Source organism: Pipistrellus kuhlii, unplaced genomic scaffold (genome assembly GCF_014108245.1).
Source record: "Pipistrellus kuhlii isolate mPipKuh1 unplaced genomic scaffold, mPipKuh1.p scaffold_m20_p_8, whole genome shotgun sequence".
Classification (NCBI taxonomy): Eukaryota; Metazoa; Chordata; class Mammalia; order Chiroptera; family Vespertilionidae; genus Pipistrellus; species Pipistrellus kuhlii.
In genome coordinates this window covers 37,709,677-37,725,258 of record NW_023425584.1, presented here as the reverse complement: position 1 = coordinate 37,725,258, position 15,582 = coordinate 37,709,677, and the positions used below count along the sequence as shown (strand labels likewise).

Sequence of the window (15,582 nt, the reverse complement as noted above, 5' to 3'; positions counted from 1 at the left end):
TTTGGGGACTGAAGGTTCCCGGGTTCGATTCCGGTTAAGGGCACGTACCTTGGTTGCGGGCATATCCCCAGAAGGGGGTGTGCAAGAGGCAGCTGATTGATGACTCTCTCTCATCGATGTTTCTAACTCTCTATCTCTCTCCCTTCCTCTCTGTACAAAATCAATAAAAATATATTTTAAAAAATAAAATAAAATAAAAAAAAATAAAAAATTTGGCTGTCAAAAGAAATTTCAGTAGTTGTACTGTTGATGTTTGGCTCTGTTGACTAATTAATGAGTTTGCTGACCACTGGCCTAAACTTGAGGCAATGTGAATGTGCAGGTTACCAGTGACCTATTCTAGACTAGAGGTTCACCAACTTTTTGTTTTTGTTATCCTCACTCCAGGATATGTTTTCCATTGCTGCCCAGAGAGAATGGAAAGGAAGGAAGAATGGGGAGAAACAGAGAGACAGAGAAACAGAAACATTGATGTGAGAGAGACACATTGATAAGTTCCTTTCCCACACACCCGGACCAGGGCCCTCAGGGATGGAACCTGCAACCCCCTTAGGAGCCTTTGAGGGGAAATTGAATCCTTGACCCCTTGGTGTGCAGGCCAGTGCCCTAACCACTTAACTCACCTGTCAGGACCAAACATTTTTTTTATTAAAGGATCCTATTTTCTCTGTTAAAAATTAGGAGCCCCTACTGAAAACGGTTTGGCTCAGTGGATGGAGCATCGGTCTGCGTACTGAAGGGTCCCAGGTTCGATTCCGGTCAGGGGCATGTACCTTGGTTGCGGGCACATCCCCAGTGGGGGGTGTGCAGGAGGCAGCTGATCTATGATTCTCTCTCATCTATGTTTCTGACTCTCTATCCCTCTCTCTTCCTCTCTGTAAAAAATCAATAAAATATATATTTTTAAAAATTAGGAGCCCAGCCGAAACCGATTTGGCTCAATGGATAGAGCATCGGATTGCGGACTGAAAGGTCCCGGGTTCGATTCCGGTCAAGGGCATGTACATTGGTTGCGGGCACATCCCCGGTAGGGGGTGTGCAAGAGGCAGCTGGTCGATGTTTCTCTCTCATCAACGTTTCTAACTCTCTCTCCCTCTCCCTTCCTCTCTGTAAAAAAATCAATAAAATATATTTAAAAAAATAATAATACTCAACACAAATAATATTTAAAATATTTTTCAAAACAAAAAAATATGTAGTAAGAATAGCCTTATTTTATATTTTTGGAAAGCTCATGTCTGAAGGAAAAACAGCTGGATTTACATAACTGCTCTTCAGCCTGTGGCAGTAGCATACCTCATGTAGCTGCTAGACAAATGAGAGAATGATAGTGACATTGGCAGATATTGTCTTAGTTTTGTCTTAGTTTTGACCTCAATGGAGGCCCAGACATCTTGGTGACACCTACACTTCTTCCCTCCCACACTTTGGGAACTCCTCTGAGGCTGAGCAGATTCAGGTTTGACTTCTTTGGGCAAGAATACTCACTCACTACATATCTGCTTCTATTTAATTCCATCTCCCTCCCCCACCCCCTTTTTTAAAATATATATATTTTATTGATTTTTTACAGAGAGGAAGGGAGAGGGATAGAGAGCTAGAAACATCGATGAGAAACATAGACCAGCTGCCTCCTGCACATCCCCCGGGGATGTGCCCGCAACCAATGTACCTGCCCTTGACCGAAATCGAATCTGGGACCTTTCAGTCCGCAGACCGACGCTCTACCATTGAGCCAAATCGGTTTCGGCCCACCTCCCTTTTTAAAAAAATCGTATATCCTAGAGACCCCTCTAGAATAGATTCCTGGTTCCTTTTGATAGCATGTTTGATAGTTTCTCATACATGGAGACACTGTGTTATCATCTCTTACTTTGTAGGACATGCAGCCTTGAAACACACCCAGAAAACCCAAGATGAGTTATTGACAATTTTGAACTTAATGTTCTAAGTTTTTCTTCATTATTCTAAGTGTGTTTTAACACTTTTCTTGCTACTTGTCACTAGTAAAAAAAAAACAAATATGTAGGCCAAAAGGATTCCAGAGTAGGAATCTATATATATATATAAAGGCTAACATGCAAAGTGTCCCCTTGGGTGTTCGGTTGCTTGCTATGATGTGTGTTCACCACCACGGGGTGGTATGGGATGAAGGAAGGCCCCAGCTGGCAGCCGGCAGCTAGGGATGGGAGGCCTTGGATGGCAACTGGAAGGCCCCAATCAGCCCTGATCACCAACCAGGCCTAGGGGCCCTACCCGTGCTTGAATTTCATGCACTAGGCCTCTTGTTTTGTTAATATTTTGATTACTTCACATAAAAAGTTGGCAAGTCCTACTGGTCTGTTGTTTCATGCTACTTTCCATAGCTACTTATTCGGCTCTTTAGTTTTTCAGTGCAAGTCTCTCTCCATTTTACATGTTGTTGCCAGATTAATCTTTCTGAAAAAATTGGACAAGTCATTATTCATAGGTTTAGAAACTTTAAAGTCTTCTCATTACACTGACTTTGCGGGGGCCTGATCTGGCAGGATCTCCCTTTTCCGCGTCCCGCACGAAAAGAGAGATGAATGAACCAATTCTAAGTGGAGGTGCCCAGGGATTGAGAAATATTAGAAATAAAGAGGGAAGACACAGAGATAGATTTCAAGCTGGGAGCTGGGAGGGCCGCTGACCTCCTCTGCTGGAGAGGCAGACTGACGACCTCCTGAGCCAGGCAGCACATCTATTTATCCTCCAATCCAACAAGGGGTTTCACAGGAAAACAAGAAGCCTGGGAGGGCCCAGGTACCACCCACTCCTTCCTCCTGAACAAACACATTAGTCAGGAACTAAGAACATCTCCGCACTCCCAGGGAGGCAGTGCAACTGACATGATTCTGTCAATATCCCGGGCCCAGTCAGCAACAATCTAAAGAATATCCAGGTTTCTTCCCATTTGGTCCTCTACAGACTTTAAGATCCTTTGTGAAATCAAGAAATAAATGATTGGTGTCTTTTCAGAACTCTGAAAAATGAGTTTCAATATCTTTACAGGGAATTGGCAGCATTAACAAGCACCCTGGGAGAAATTGAAGGAGTGATTGATTACCTGAATTTCACTCCAAGGTGCCAAGAGCAGTCAAAGGAAACATTTCTGGTGGCAGGGAACATGGGTATCTCGGAGGACAGAAAAGCAAATGCTCAGCTGCTCCCTGGGGCAGTGCTCTCTTCCTTCCTTTCTAGCTTACCCCTGCATTTGACTCAATAGTGTTTATAACATACTAGAGCCCAGTGCACAAAAATTCATGCACTGGTGCGGGGGTTCCTCAGCCGAGCCTGCCCCCTCTCACATTCCGGGAGCCCTCAGGGGATATGCTACTATTGGCTTAGGCCCACTCCGAGGGTAGCAGGCCTAAGCCACAGTCTGGTCCCCCTCCGTGGGAGGCGACCCGTCTGATCAGGGGAAGGCACCACCGCATCACCCTGCTGCCGCCACTGCTGGCCACCTGTCCTAGGCCTCGCAGCTGCCGCGGCTGCTGCCTCAGCCCTTGGCAGAATGTCTGGTCTATCTGGTCTAATTAGCATATTACCCTTTTATTAGTATAGATTCCTTTATGATATTCTCAAGCTCGTTTATTTATGGTATTTATTCATTGATGAAAGACAGCAAACTTTAAAGTACTTAGAAATATGGCTTTTTTTAAAAAAAAACTTAAGAACTTTAGATCAACTCTTTCAACAGATTGAGCTGAAAAAGTTTAACTTGCTGCATTGCATTTTATTCACTGATTTAGAGACTCAGTTCTGGTGATTTACATGTTAATATGGAAGTATAGAGTCTCATAGCCTTTGTGCTCCTCACTTCCATGAGGGTGGGGATTTTTATCCGTTTTTTCCCCCCACTGCTGCATCCCCAGCATCCAGAGCAGCGCTTGGCATAGAGTAAAAATTCAATAAACATTTTTTAGACCAATGCATGAAAAGGCAACACAACCACAAACTCCAAACCATCTTTATTAAAAACTATCAATACAGTATAAAAATAGCTTCAATTATATAGAATATAGAAATATAGCTCTACAAAATTAAATTATTTTCACACAACTTAGTGTCTAAGTTTTAGTAACATTTAATAATATTTTAAAAAAACAAACAGCCAACATATAAATCCTATTCTCAAAAATGTTTAGTGCTGAATACTTTTCCTCAACTTCTTTCCAACATTTTGTCCAGTAGCAGGTACGATTTAGCCGATTCCTTGGTTTTCAACCAATGGATATTTGATAATAGTAGCAGCAGCAGCTAACACTTTTATAGCACATAACATGTACTAGCACTATTTAGAGTAGGGGTGTCGAACTCAATCAGAGAAGGGGCCAAAATCTAAAATCCAGCCTAAATCGCGGGCCGAATGGTTTACTGAACAGTCATAAACTGTCATTGTGATGGAAACGCAGCGGAGTGCAGTGATGACAGCGCGGTGCGGGCCACATTGCAAGGCCTGGTGGGACGGATTTGGCCCGCGGGCCTTGTGTTTGACACATGTGATTTAGAGGGAACTCACACACACAACAATTATTCACAATATTCTCAAGAATGCTCAAAGCAGACAAACCTATTTAGTTGGTTTCACAGGTTTCCGTTTTAATTAGAAATATAAAAAAGAAGGCACTGCAAATTTACTAGGCATCATCATTAAAGTCCCTTGGCACAAATAAACTTTACTTTGCTGAGTATAGTTCTCTAACCCCACAAAAATAAATCAATAATAGCTAAAGAAAATGGAAGGAGGAAAGGCAGTAGACTCTAGAATGGAATTGTGGGGAGTTAAAAATACAGGCTGGGACAAAAGTAGGTTTATAGTTGTGAGTATGCAAAAAACAGCTTATTCTTATGTCTGCCCCACCTTATATATGAAAGTGATAAGACAGTACTTGATATTTTTTTAAATGGCAACTATATGATCTTTTGCATCAATAGACTTTGGTGGAAGGGCCCATTTGCAGGATGCTAACAAAACCCAATACCTCTGTGGCATCTGCACTGTCATTTTGTCCCCTTTATTTAATAAAGTGGCAGATAAGTATTATCCAGAAATCAAACTAATCAACTTTCAGATGTGACTTAGAACGTATTTGGAAAAATGGTATACTAAGTTTATTTGCAATGTTTACTTTAATAGCCATTTAAAGATGAAAACCAAGATGATGTTTGAATTCATTTTTAAAAAGTGTAATCTAACCTAATAATATTGTAACATGCAAATTAACCATCGCTCCACTACACAGCCACGCCCACAAGCCAATCAGAGTGAGCATGCAAGTTAACCCAACAAAGATGGCAGTTAATTTGCATACATGGAGGGAGGGAGGCCTGAGGACTGAAGGCAGCATAGAAGGAAGAGGGAGAAAAAGTGGGAAGCAAGGTGGCTGCAGCTGCTGGAGGGTGCGGGGTGGGGCGGGGCGAGGTGCGCAGCAGCAGCAGCAGCAGCAGCAGCGTGCGGCTGCAGAGGCTGCAGCGGGAGGCAGCGAGGGTGGCAGGCGCAGCGGGTCCGGTGGGTGGGGTGGGGCACGCAGCAGTGGTGGCAGCGCACGTGGCCTCGGAGACAGTGGCGGTGGTGGCCGTGGTGAGGCAGGCGGGACAAGGTGTGCCCCGCCCTGCCCCCCGGTGGCGGGAGGGAAGCCCGCCGGAAGTCTTGCAGGAATATTCCTGCAACAGGTGCCTAGTATCTTTATAACGTGGACATTGCGGTATACATCTACAGCATAGCAAATGATTTATCCTTAGTAAGATCTATAGCTTGCTTTATCTTTTTGTTTCAGTTCTTGAGTGGTGTTCAATATGATTCTTTGATATCAGGAAAGCAGTTCAATAGACTAAAATTTTATTGAATGAAGAAAAAAAAGTCTTCTATAATAAAACCCCAAGTTTTCAATCTGTTTGAAAACCTGAGGTGATAAGTAGCTGCATTTGTTAATAATTCTCAGTATTAAAAGATCATAGTTGTTGTTTTTTTAAATATCAAGAAACTTAAGACATTTAACAAATATGTGTAAACACAGTGCCTTAATACCCATGATACCTTAATGCCCTGAGCTCAGAGAACTACAAAGACTTGCTCATGGTTACAGCCCTAATGTTACAGGACTGGTCTCGTTCTCCCAATTTCCTGATTCATTCACCAGATTCAGTATCAGTCAGTCTTGAGACAAATACACAATGAACTGAGTATTTTTTCAAGGTAAATATTTCTATATTAATTTTATATAAAACACTTCACATTATTTCAAACTAGTCAATAAATTAATGTTATATACCAAAATGGAATTAAGTTAACAACTGCTTCTTCATATTTTGATCAAGTATCTTTTCAAAAGTCTCACAATAGCCAAAACCGGTTTGGCTCATTGGACAGAGCGTCAGCCTGCAGACTGAAAGGTCCCAGGTTCGATTCTGGTCAAGGGCATGTACCTTGGTTGCGGGCACATCCCTAGTAGGGGGTGTGCAAGAGGCAGCTGAATGATGACTCTCTCTCATCGATGTTTCTTACTCTCTATCCCTCTCTGTAAAAAATCAATAAAATATATTAAATTTTAAAAAAAGTCTCACAATACTAATTAAGATCTAGTGCATCAAATCCAACAACATATGATCTCAATATTTAACAATATTATGTTCAGTGAAAAGGAACTAAACAGCATCTTCTGTGTATGCATTTCAGCAATCCTAAAACTGCTCAGTGCTTCTTATTGTGCAGTGTTGTTGTGTAGCAAGAACACAATTACAAGGTCAATCCAAAGAACAACTTAAAAGCCATTTCAATGGCAATTTCTGTAACTGAGTCATGAAAACAGACATAAAGTTCTTGAATTTTGGGATGGAGAAAGAGTCTCCTGTAGAGAAAAAGAAAACATTTATTTTAGAAATTCAAATAAAGAAAAATAAAAACTTTCTATTCACTTTATTTTATTTTATTTATATTTTGTTTCTGAAAGTACCAGTAATAAAGTAAAACACTAATCCAAATCTATAGTAGAGGGAAATGCAGCTAGATTTACTTTTAAATAAATTATTTAAAAGTGCCTTATAAATTATTTACCTAAGTGCCTTATTTTTATTTTTCTACAGTGTAAAAAGCCTATTTTACCAATATGTTTTACCATTTCCCTGTTTTTAAATATTAAATTTAGTCATTATTATTATGATAAAGCCAATGGTGATATCATCAATTAAGTACTATTAATATATATAATAATAGAAGAGTAATATGCTAATTAGACCAGATGTCCTTTCAGACATCCTTCCGGATAAAGCCAGGGCTGCACTTCACACGTTCTGTAGATACCACGTGTTTGAAGGTTTTGTCAATACAAGTCAACGCCAAGCAAGATTTTAAACGAATGTTTAAAAACGACATTAATTATTACTAGACCCAATATAATAATAGAAGAGTAATATGCTAATTAGACCAGAGGTCCTTTCAGACATCCTTCCGGATAAAGCCAGGGCTGCGAGAGAAGCCCAAGTTCCTTCCAGGTGCCTGCTGGCGGCTGGAGGAAAGCCCAGGTCCGGGTGCCAGAGGGAAGCTGGTGCCAGCAGCTGGGGGAAGGGGAGCCTACTCTTGCATGGATGTCATGAATCAGCCCTCTAGTATATTCATAAATATATAGATCTATGAGCATAGTTCATATTTCTTTTGCTACCGTGTCTCCCCGAAAATAAGACATCCTCTGAAAATAAGACCTAGCGCATGGAAAGATAAGACATCCCCTGGAAATAAGACCTAGCACAACTTTGGGAGAAAAAATTAATATAAGACACTGTCTTATATATTTTTGGGGAAACAGGGTAGATGTAAGACTGCTAGATACAATGGGTATGACTTTATCTTTCTGTTTGCCACACCACCCACCTACCACCAGTTTGCCAAGCACAGTTCCATTTACTAAATCTATGCTAATAAAAGGGTATATTTTTATTGATTTCAGAGAGGAAGAGAGAGAGAGAACCATCAATGATGAGAGAGACCCACTGATTGGCTGCTGCTGCATGCCCCGCACTGGGGATTGAGCTGCAACCCAGGCATGTACCCGTGGCTAGAATTGAACCGGGACTCTTCAGTCTACAGGTCGATGCTCTATCCACTGAGCCAAACTGGCCAGAGCAAGATATTTGTTTTTAATAAAAAAGATTTGGGAGGAATTTAAAAGAGATACTTAGCAAATAAAGTTCTAAAATAATATTAAAATATAGTTAGATTGAAAATTTCATGCCTACATCCTAAATCTTTATCTCCTTTACCATATTTCTTTCACTTTTCTAACATTTTACTTCACTTTCAAATACTTTTTTCCACTTACCCTACTACCCAATAAGCCATCACTGGTGGTGCTTTTCTCTGGTCAGTCCAGTTTTCAGGTGAGCATTCAAACAATACCCCATGTTCTTTCACAGGGTTTAGAGAAGACACCGAATTTGTAGACCCTGAATGATCTGCAGTGTTTAGTGCTTTCTTTTTCTGTAAATAAATAGGTATTATTAGCATTAACTGGTATTAATAGTGCTGATCCTAGCACTTAAGAGCCTGCAATAACATTCTTCTTAACTGCAGGAAAATTTCTATTCTTTCTCACAGATTAAATACCATCTCCTATAAAAGACTTCACAGATAAAGTATCCCTTGACTTTTGCAGGGAGCATTTTGTTCATAGTCCTGTATTAGTATTTATGTTATATTATATTAGCAGCTTATAGGTCTTTCTTTCCAAGGACGGGATAGCTTCTTTTCCAAGCAGAGGCAATATACTACTCATCTTTGTATTTTGTTGTTGTTGTTAATCCTCACCCATGGATATTTTTTCCTCATTTATCTATTTTTTTAGAGAGAGGAGAAGAGAGGGAAGAGGAAGGAGAGAGGGGAAGAGTGAAACATCAGATAGAAGAGAGACACATCGATTGGCTGCCTCCCACATGCACTCTAACTGGGTGGGGATTGAACTGCAACCCAGGTACATGTTCTTAACCGGTAATCAAACCCGAGGTCCTTCAGCCCACAAGCCGAAGCTCTAACCACTGGCAACTGGCCAGGGCATCTTTGTAGTATTTTATTTTATTTTTTTAAATAATCCTCACCCAAGGATATTTTTCCACTGTTTTTTTGGGACAGTGGGAGAGAAAGGGAAAGACAGAGAGAAACATTGATGTGAGAGAAACACATCGACTGGTTGCCTCCTGCACGTGCCCCGACCAGGGATTAGGCCAGGGAGGATTCTGCAACTGAGGTACATGCCCTTGAGTGGAAAAGAACCCAGGACCCTTCAGTACGCAGGCTGAAGCTCTATCCACTGAGCCTAACCAGCTAGAGCTGTAGTATTATTTTTTTAAGTTGTTGGTACATAGTAGGTACTTAATGAATATATTAATAATGAGTAGATTATTGAGTAGATTAGTAAATAAACAGATGATTTTATAATATACTTAAAATATATTAAACAGATTTAGTATCTCTCTAAATTTTATAAATTTCCCATTCATAAAATCATTAGCAAAGCAATCAATTATGTGAACTATAAATATTTTTTTGTGAGGCTCAGGTCAAAATAGTGGAGTGATCCTTAGTTGTTCTTTCTCTCATAATCCATCAACAAACCCTTCTGGCTTACCCTCCAGAATACAGCCAGAAGCCACTTTCTTGTTTTGAGAATTTTCATAGCTGGATATATTAATTAAGGAGTGTTTTTTGTTTGTTTGTTTGTTTTTATTTTTAAAATATATTTTATTGATTTTTAACAGAGAGAAAGGAAGAGAGATAGAAAGCTAGAAACGTCGATGAGAGAGAAACATTGACCAGCTGCCTCCTGCATACCCCCTACCGGGGATGTGCCCGCAACCAAGGTACATGCCCTTGACTGGAATCGAACCTGGGACCATTCTGTCCGCAGACCGACGCTCTACCACTGAGCCAAACTGGCCTCGGCTAATTAAGGAGTTTTTAGAGAGAATATTTAGAGAGAAAGAAATGAAACTGGCATAAAGCTATATTTATAGCAGTGCTTTACCTCTTCCATCAAGGTCTGTTGAAAAGCTGCACGAATGGAGAGACAACACTGATGGAAATTCTTTATTAGCTGAGGGTGGATAGAGCCACTCAACTGGGCCACTTCTTCATGAGTAGGAGTAATAAAGATCCCTTGTACTGTTTCTAAAGCAACATAGTGGAAAAGTGTGTTCTCAGGCCCAGATGTCAATCTTGGAAAAAAAGAAAAAAGAAAAAAGAAAGATATTTAAGTGAATGTAAAAATATTGCTTTATTTTGAATTGTGTAGATTCCTGATAAGTGTTTTCCTAATAAGTATATTCCTAACCAGAATCTATAATACTAATGCTCTGCTGCACGGATTTGTGCACCTTGAAAAGAAATTAATTAGAAGGTGGCCAGTGGGGCGGGAGTGGGCGAGACAGGCCAGACACACCCTGGAGCCAGCCTCTGCAGTCCCTCCCTGGCCGGCCAGCACTGCTATGGACTTATACATTCTCATTGTAAAATATCCTTGAAGTCAAGAGTTTAAGTGAAAAAGAATATTATAAGGAAGTTTCTTACTTCAATGTGTTATATATTTCCAATTCTTTTTCTGAAAGTTCCTTTTTCAAGTTTCCCAAATGAAATGGATTTGGAAGAGTAGACTTCTTTTTAGTGACCTGAAAAATATAGTTCAGTAGATCAGTTTATGCCTGAGAATGGAATGAAACAGCAGAAATAATGTAAAATCTAAATACCCTTCTAAGAGAACTATTTACTATTTTGCAGTGTTACCTTTATATATTGTCAATGCTAACTTGTGCCTCTTGGCTTATCCTTTGACCCAGATCCATGTCATAGGAGGAAATGAAAGTTCTCCCCAGAAACCTTCTACCACAGCCATTATGGAGCCTTTACCAAGCTTTGTTATAATTTGTATGTATGTGTATTTGTCTCCCTCTCCAAACCATACTCCTCAAAGGCAGTGGCTGTATGTTATTTATCATAGTATCTATCTCTTTTATGTAGCATAGCCCTGGCAGATAGGTGTTCCTTCAACAGTTGTTCAACAGCTAAATCTTAGAAATTATTATTATTATTATTTTTTTTTTTAGGAGTTGTTCATGGCTTCTTAATTCTTTCCAAATGTCCTTAAACTTTATTTCCTATTCTTTTGGGTTCTAAATCATTGGTTTTCCAATAGTGACTAAAACATCCACCACTTCAAATGAAGAATGATCTGACATTTTAAAATTTCTATTAAAAAAAAAAATCTTCCATCCTAGCCAGCATGGCTCAGAGGTTGAGTGTCGACCTATGAACCTGGTGGTCATGGTATGATTCCTGGTCAGGACACATGCCTAGGTTGTAGGCTCACTCCCCAGTGTGGGGCATGCAGAAGGCAGCCAATCAATGATTCTCTCTCATCACTGATGTTGCTCTCTCTCTGTCTGTCTCTGTCACTTTCTCTGTCTCTCTGTCTATCTCTCTCTCTCTGTCTCTCTCACTCTTCCTTTCTGAAATCAATAAAAATATATTTAAAAAGTTCTATCCAGTTTTAAAATAAGGACTAGAAAGACAGCTTAGCTCCCAGGATGTACACACTTGAACGCACACACACCTTAAGCATGGCCCCACTTTCTTCCAAGCCATCAGATTCTCTTTGCCTCCGTACTGCATCTGGTGTAGTGTGGGGACTCGGGCCAACACCTTCTCCACCTTCACAACCGCTGTCAGACCCTCCACTGCTTCGGGAAGGACTGGGCTTCCGTGTTTTTAAGGAATAGTCACCAAAAAGAGTTCTTCTGCACGTTGGAGAGGTTGCTGCTTTGGAAATCCCTTGCAGCCTACTGAGGATAGGAGAGGTGGTCAGACAATCTAACTTTTCACGGGATCCAGCAAGGAACCAGTCAGCACAAGATAAGCAGGGGCTTGGAGAAGATGCCAGCCGTTCATTTATGCGGCAACCTACTCCTTCCAGCTGGTGAAGAGCTGTTCTGACCTGATCCACATATATACAGTCTGGTCCAGGGTTCCCAATAGCTTTGGACGAGCAGCCTCCAGCTTCTAACAGTACACACAACATATAATGCCTCTGTAAGGAAAAGGGTCATTAGTACAGATTTAGCCACATGAAGATATTTATATGCAATACGCATGTATCCATTTATGAACACTGAAGACATGTAGGCATATGGCATAACCATGTGATGATTACTAAAAACTCCTCCCTCCCCTTTCCTTCTTAGATATGCTCGGTGCTTCTTGATCACCCTTGAAAACAAATCTCATAGTGCCTTATCCTGATATACCATCAGTCACTACCTTAGGCACATGGAATTCCCTAAGGCAGTTTTCTAAGAGCCTCAATTACTAGAAGTCCTTTTATTTATAATCACATACTTATTCTGATTCTATATTCTTTTTATGTTTCCCTCTATTACCCAAAACAAACCAGAGGATAAAACCACTATAAAAATGAGAACAAGCCCAGCCAGCATGGCTCCGTGGTTGAGCATCGACCTAGGAACCAAAAGATCACAGTTTGATTCTGGGTCAGTGCACATGCCTGGGTTGTGGGCTCGATCTCAGTGTGGGGTACGCAGAAGGCAGCTGATCAATGATTCTTTCTCATCATTTATGTTTCTATCTCTCTCTCTCTCCCCCTTCCTCTCTGAAATCAATACAAATATATATTTTAAAAAATGGAAACAAAAGATCTCAAGAATCTGTTAAAATCTTATTCTGGGTTTCATTAATATTTCTCCATGGATATTAAATGGATGCTTAAGAAAAGAAAAAGAAAAGAAAAGTTAGTAAGGGGCAGTAACATTTTTCTTGAATACTGATATGTTTGATATTTGATATGCTCATAATTTTAAATGATCATATTTATGTATTTATTTATATAATAAATGGCAAAAACAAAACAAAAAATCAAGAAAGAAACCAAGACAACTCACCCAGCCCACAATTAGCAAAAAATATCTCCCTTCAGGTTCCTGAAAGACTTCAGTGTTTGAATCTGTAGAAGGTTGAAGATGATGTCGAGGAAACACTTCTCTCCATATTATCAACTGACCAATTCTTTGTTTTGCTGCTAAAGGCAGTAGGCCATAGTGGCGACAATATACAGCAATATCAATAAGATCATCCTTAGGCAAATGACAGCATATCAAATAACCCTTGAATTTAACCACAAAGAACAAAAGTCAACCAGTGGTATGAAGCAATAATCCCCTAATACATTTCTAAAAGTTTTATAGGTATTTCTTCAGTTGGTTTAAAATATTCCAGTTTTAAGACAGAGTAAAAATAAGCCCCTCCACTCACTGAGGTCAACTAGAGATCAAATATTCATAACTTAAGTTTACAACAGGTAGATGGTAGCACAAAACAAGATCATCTCTGAATAGAAGCCTGAATGGCAAAATTAGAATAGAACTGAATTCTGAGGATGGAAAGCAGAGAATGAGGAGTTGAAAAATGAAAACACTTAAAATCACTTGACGCTTAACTTTCTTTCTAAAAATACGTTATTTTTATTGCGGACACTATTACAGATGTTTCCATTCCTCCTCAACTCCCACCCACCTCTACTCAGCCTCCCTTTCCTCTGACCATCACTGCACTGTGTCTATGGGTTATGCATATATGTTCTTTGGCTAATCCTTTACCTTTATTCATCCAGTCCTGCCCCTGTCCCCCCCTGACAGCTGTTAGTCTAATCCATGTATCCATGCCTCTGGATATTTAACTTTCTTATATGGAAGTTAACTACTTAATGTAAAAAGATTCATTAAAAAGATGCACAGTGAGTCTGAAGATAAAAAAGCATACTGCTGCAAAAGGAAATCCAGAGAGCACTCTCCCCTTTCTTACACACTTGGTTCTTTGAGTACAGTTTCTTCTTTACTAATTTACAAATGCTTTAGGACACAATGAAACCAAAAATATTTAATGTCTAGGTACAAGTTTTATTTTAAGATCTTAATTTTAGGATACCTACATTTAGAGGGAAAGAGATAGAAACATTTTTCATGTCTGTAAAAGTTTGAGAAAATTTAGATCATATAGCAGTTGGACATTTATAAAGATTCAAGCTTCAGATTACCTTGTAGAACAAAGAAGACCCTAAAATCGTATACAGCCGCCTCATGTCATAGTAATCCTCAGACTGGGGACGAGAAAACCACAGTGGATTAAAAAAAAAATCCTACTTAAGCAATAACAGTTAAAACGACAATTACATTCTTTAGTAACTGAACATTTTACAGTGCCTTTATTAGAAATAAATATATTAGGGTGAAAGATAGTGTGCAAAATAAGTATTTTGATTTAAAACAGTTTTATTTTTAATTCTTATAAGAATCTATTGATCAGAGAATCTAAAAATAAACATAAGATTTGTGATACCACAAGGGATTAAAATAAGGGTATCAAGACAAAAAGCATCTACCTACACATCATCTATGATATTTAATATTAACATATATTATTTTTGAAAGTACAAATTGGTATAACCTTTTTGGGGGCCACTGAGTGGTATGTAAAAAAAAATTAAAAACATACACTTTTTAATAGAATTATTTGTAATATGCAAAAATTGGAAGTGATTTTTTTTTTTTTAGCAATAGGAATGGTTAACAAAATTAGATATAGTCATAACACAGTTTCATACCAGAGCAGTCACAAAATGTTTTAGAATATACTGTGCTGCAAAGAATGCAAGCTACAGAATAAAATACCACTATGATCTAGTTTTTGTTAAAAAGGCACTCCTGATGGTACATGTGTTTATTTTCAGGCCCTACTCTGGATCCAGTGATTTCCCGTAGGAGTCATGGTTTCTTGCAGCAAGAAATATTACTTATGCACTATGACCTGGGTGCTAGTGGTCTTCCTTACTACTGGGGATGATCATGATTTCTAGGCCTTTTCCCTGGACAGAACTAGGAAACACACTTGTGTTTTTTTTTTAAGATTAAAAACCATATTTATACTTTCAATATAAATCCAGATCTTTAGGATTTTTACTTAAATTAATCAACATTTCATGTATATCCTGTCTCACAAAGCCCAGTTCTTAATGATACCGATGTGATTAATCTTTACACGTATGTCATGTACAAATGTTTTCTTAGAAAATATTTTTATTGATTTCAGAGAGGAAGGAAAGGAGGGAGAGAGAGAAATATCAAGAATGAGAGAGAATCACTGATCAGCTGCCTCCTGCATGCCCCACACTGGGGATTGAGCCTGCAACCTGGGCATGTGCCCTGACCAGGAATTGAACCGGTTCATAGGTCGATGTTCAACTGAGTAGAAAATATTAAAGTGAGCAAAACAGACTTGCCCTTGTCAAAATAGAGACCTAATGTTATGTATTTCAAGAGTATTGCATGCCCACTTGCAATATTTTTACAAAATGAGAAATCAACATTGTCTTTCCTAAAACTTACTACTTCTCTTACCAGTTCTGCAAAATCTGCAGCCTCCAAGTCACTCAATGCTGTGTCTAATTCCATCTGTGTGGGGAGAAAAAAAGAGTAACACAGACAATTAACTCATAATTACTTTGAAAT

General features: G+C 39.3%; 1 protein-coding gene across 1 annotated transcript in view; it reads right to left on the bottom strand.

The window, feature by feature from the left end:
* Positions 1 to 6,581: 6,581 nt before the first annotated feature.
* Positions 6,582 to 15,582, bottom strand: part of INTU (inturned planar cell polarity protein) — a 45,901-nt gene continuing 36,900 nt past the window's right edge. The window contains exons 9-16 of the mRNA XM_036424564.2: positions 15,472 to 15,525; positions 14,112 to 14,174; positions 12,961 to 13,182; positions 11,619 to 12,092; positions 10,580 to 10,677; positions 10,038 to 10,227; positions 8,340 to 8,497; positions 6,582 to 6,872 (exon numbers count right to left, since the gene is read on the bottom strand). Coding sequence (XP_036280457.1) covers positions 6,761 to 6,872; positions 8,340 to 8,497; positions 10,038 to 10,227; positions 10,580 to 10,677; positions 11,619 to 12,092; positions 12,961 to 13,182; positions 14,112 to 14,174; positions 15,472 to 15,525 — 1,371 coding nt within the window. The 3' untranslated portion in view covers positions 6,582 to 6,760. The remainder of the gene's footprint in view (positions 6,873 to 8,339; positions 8,498 to 10,037; positions 10,228 to 10,579; positions 10,678 to 11,618; positions 12,093 to 12,960; positions 13,183 to 14,111; positions 14,175 to 15,471; positions 15,526 to 15,582) is intronic.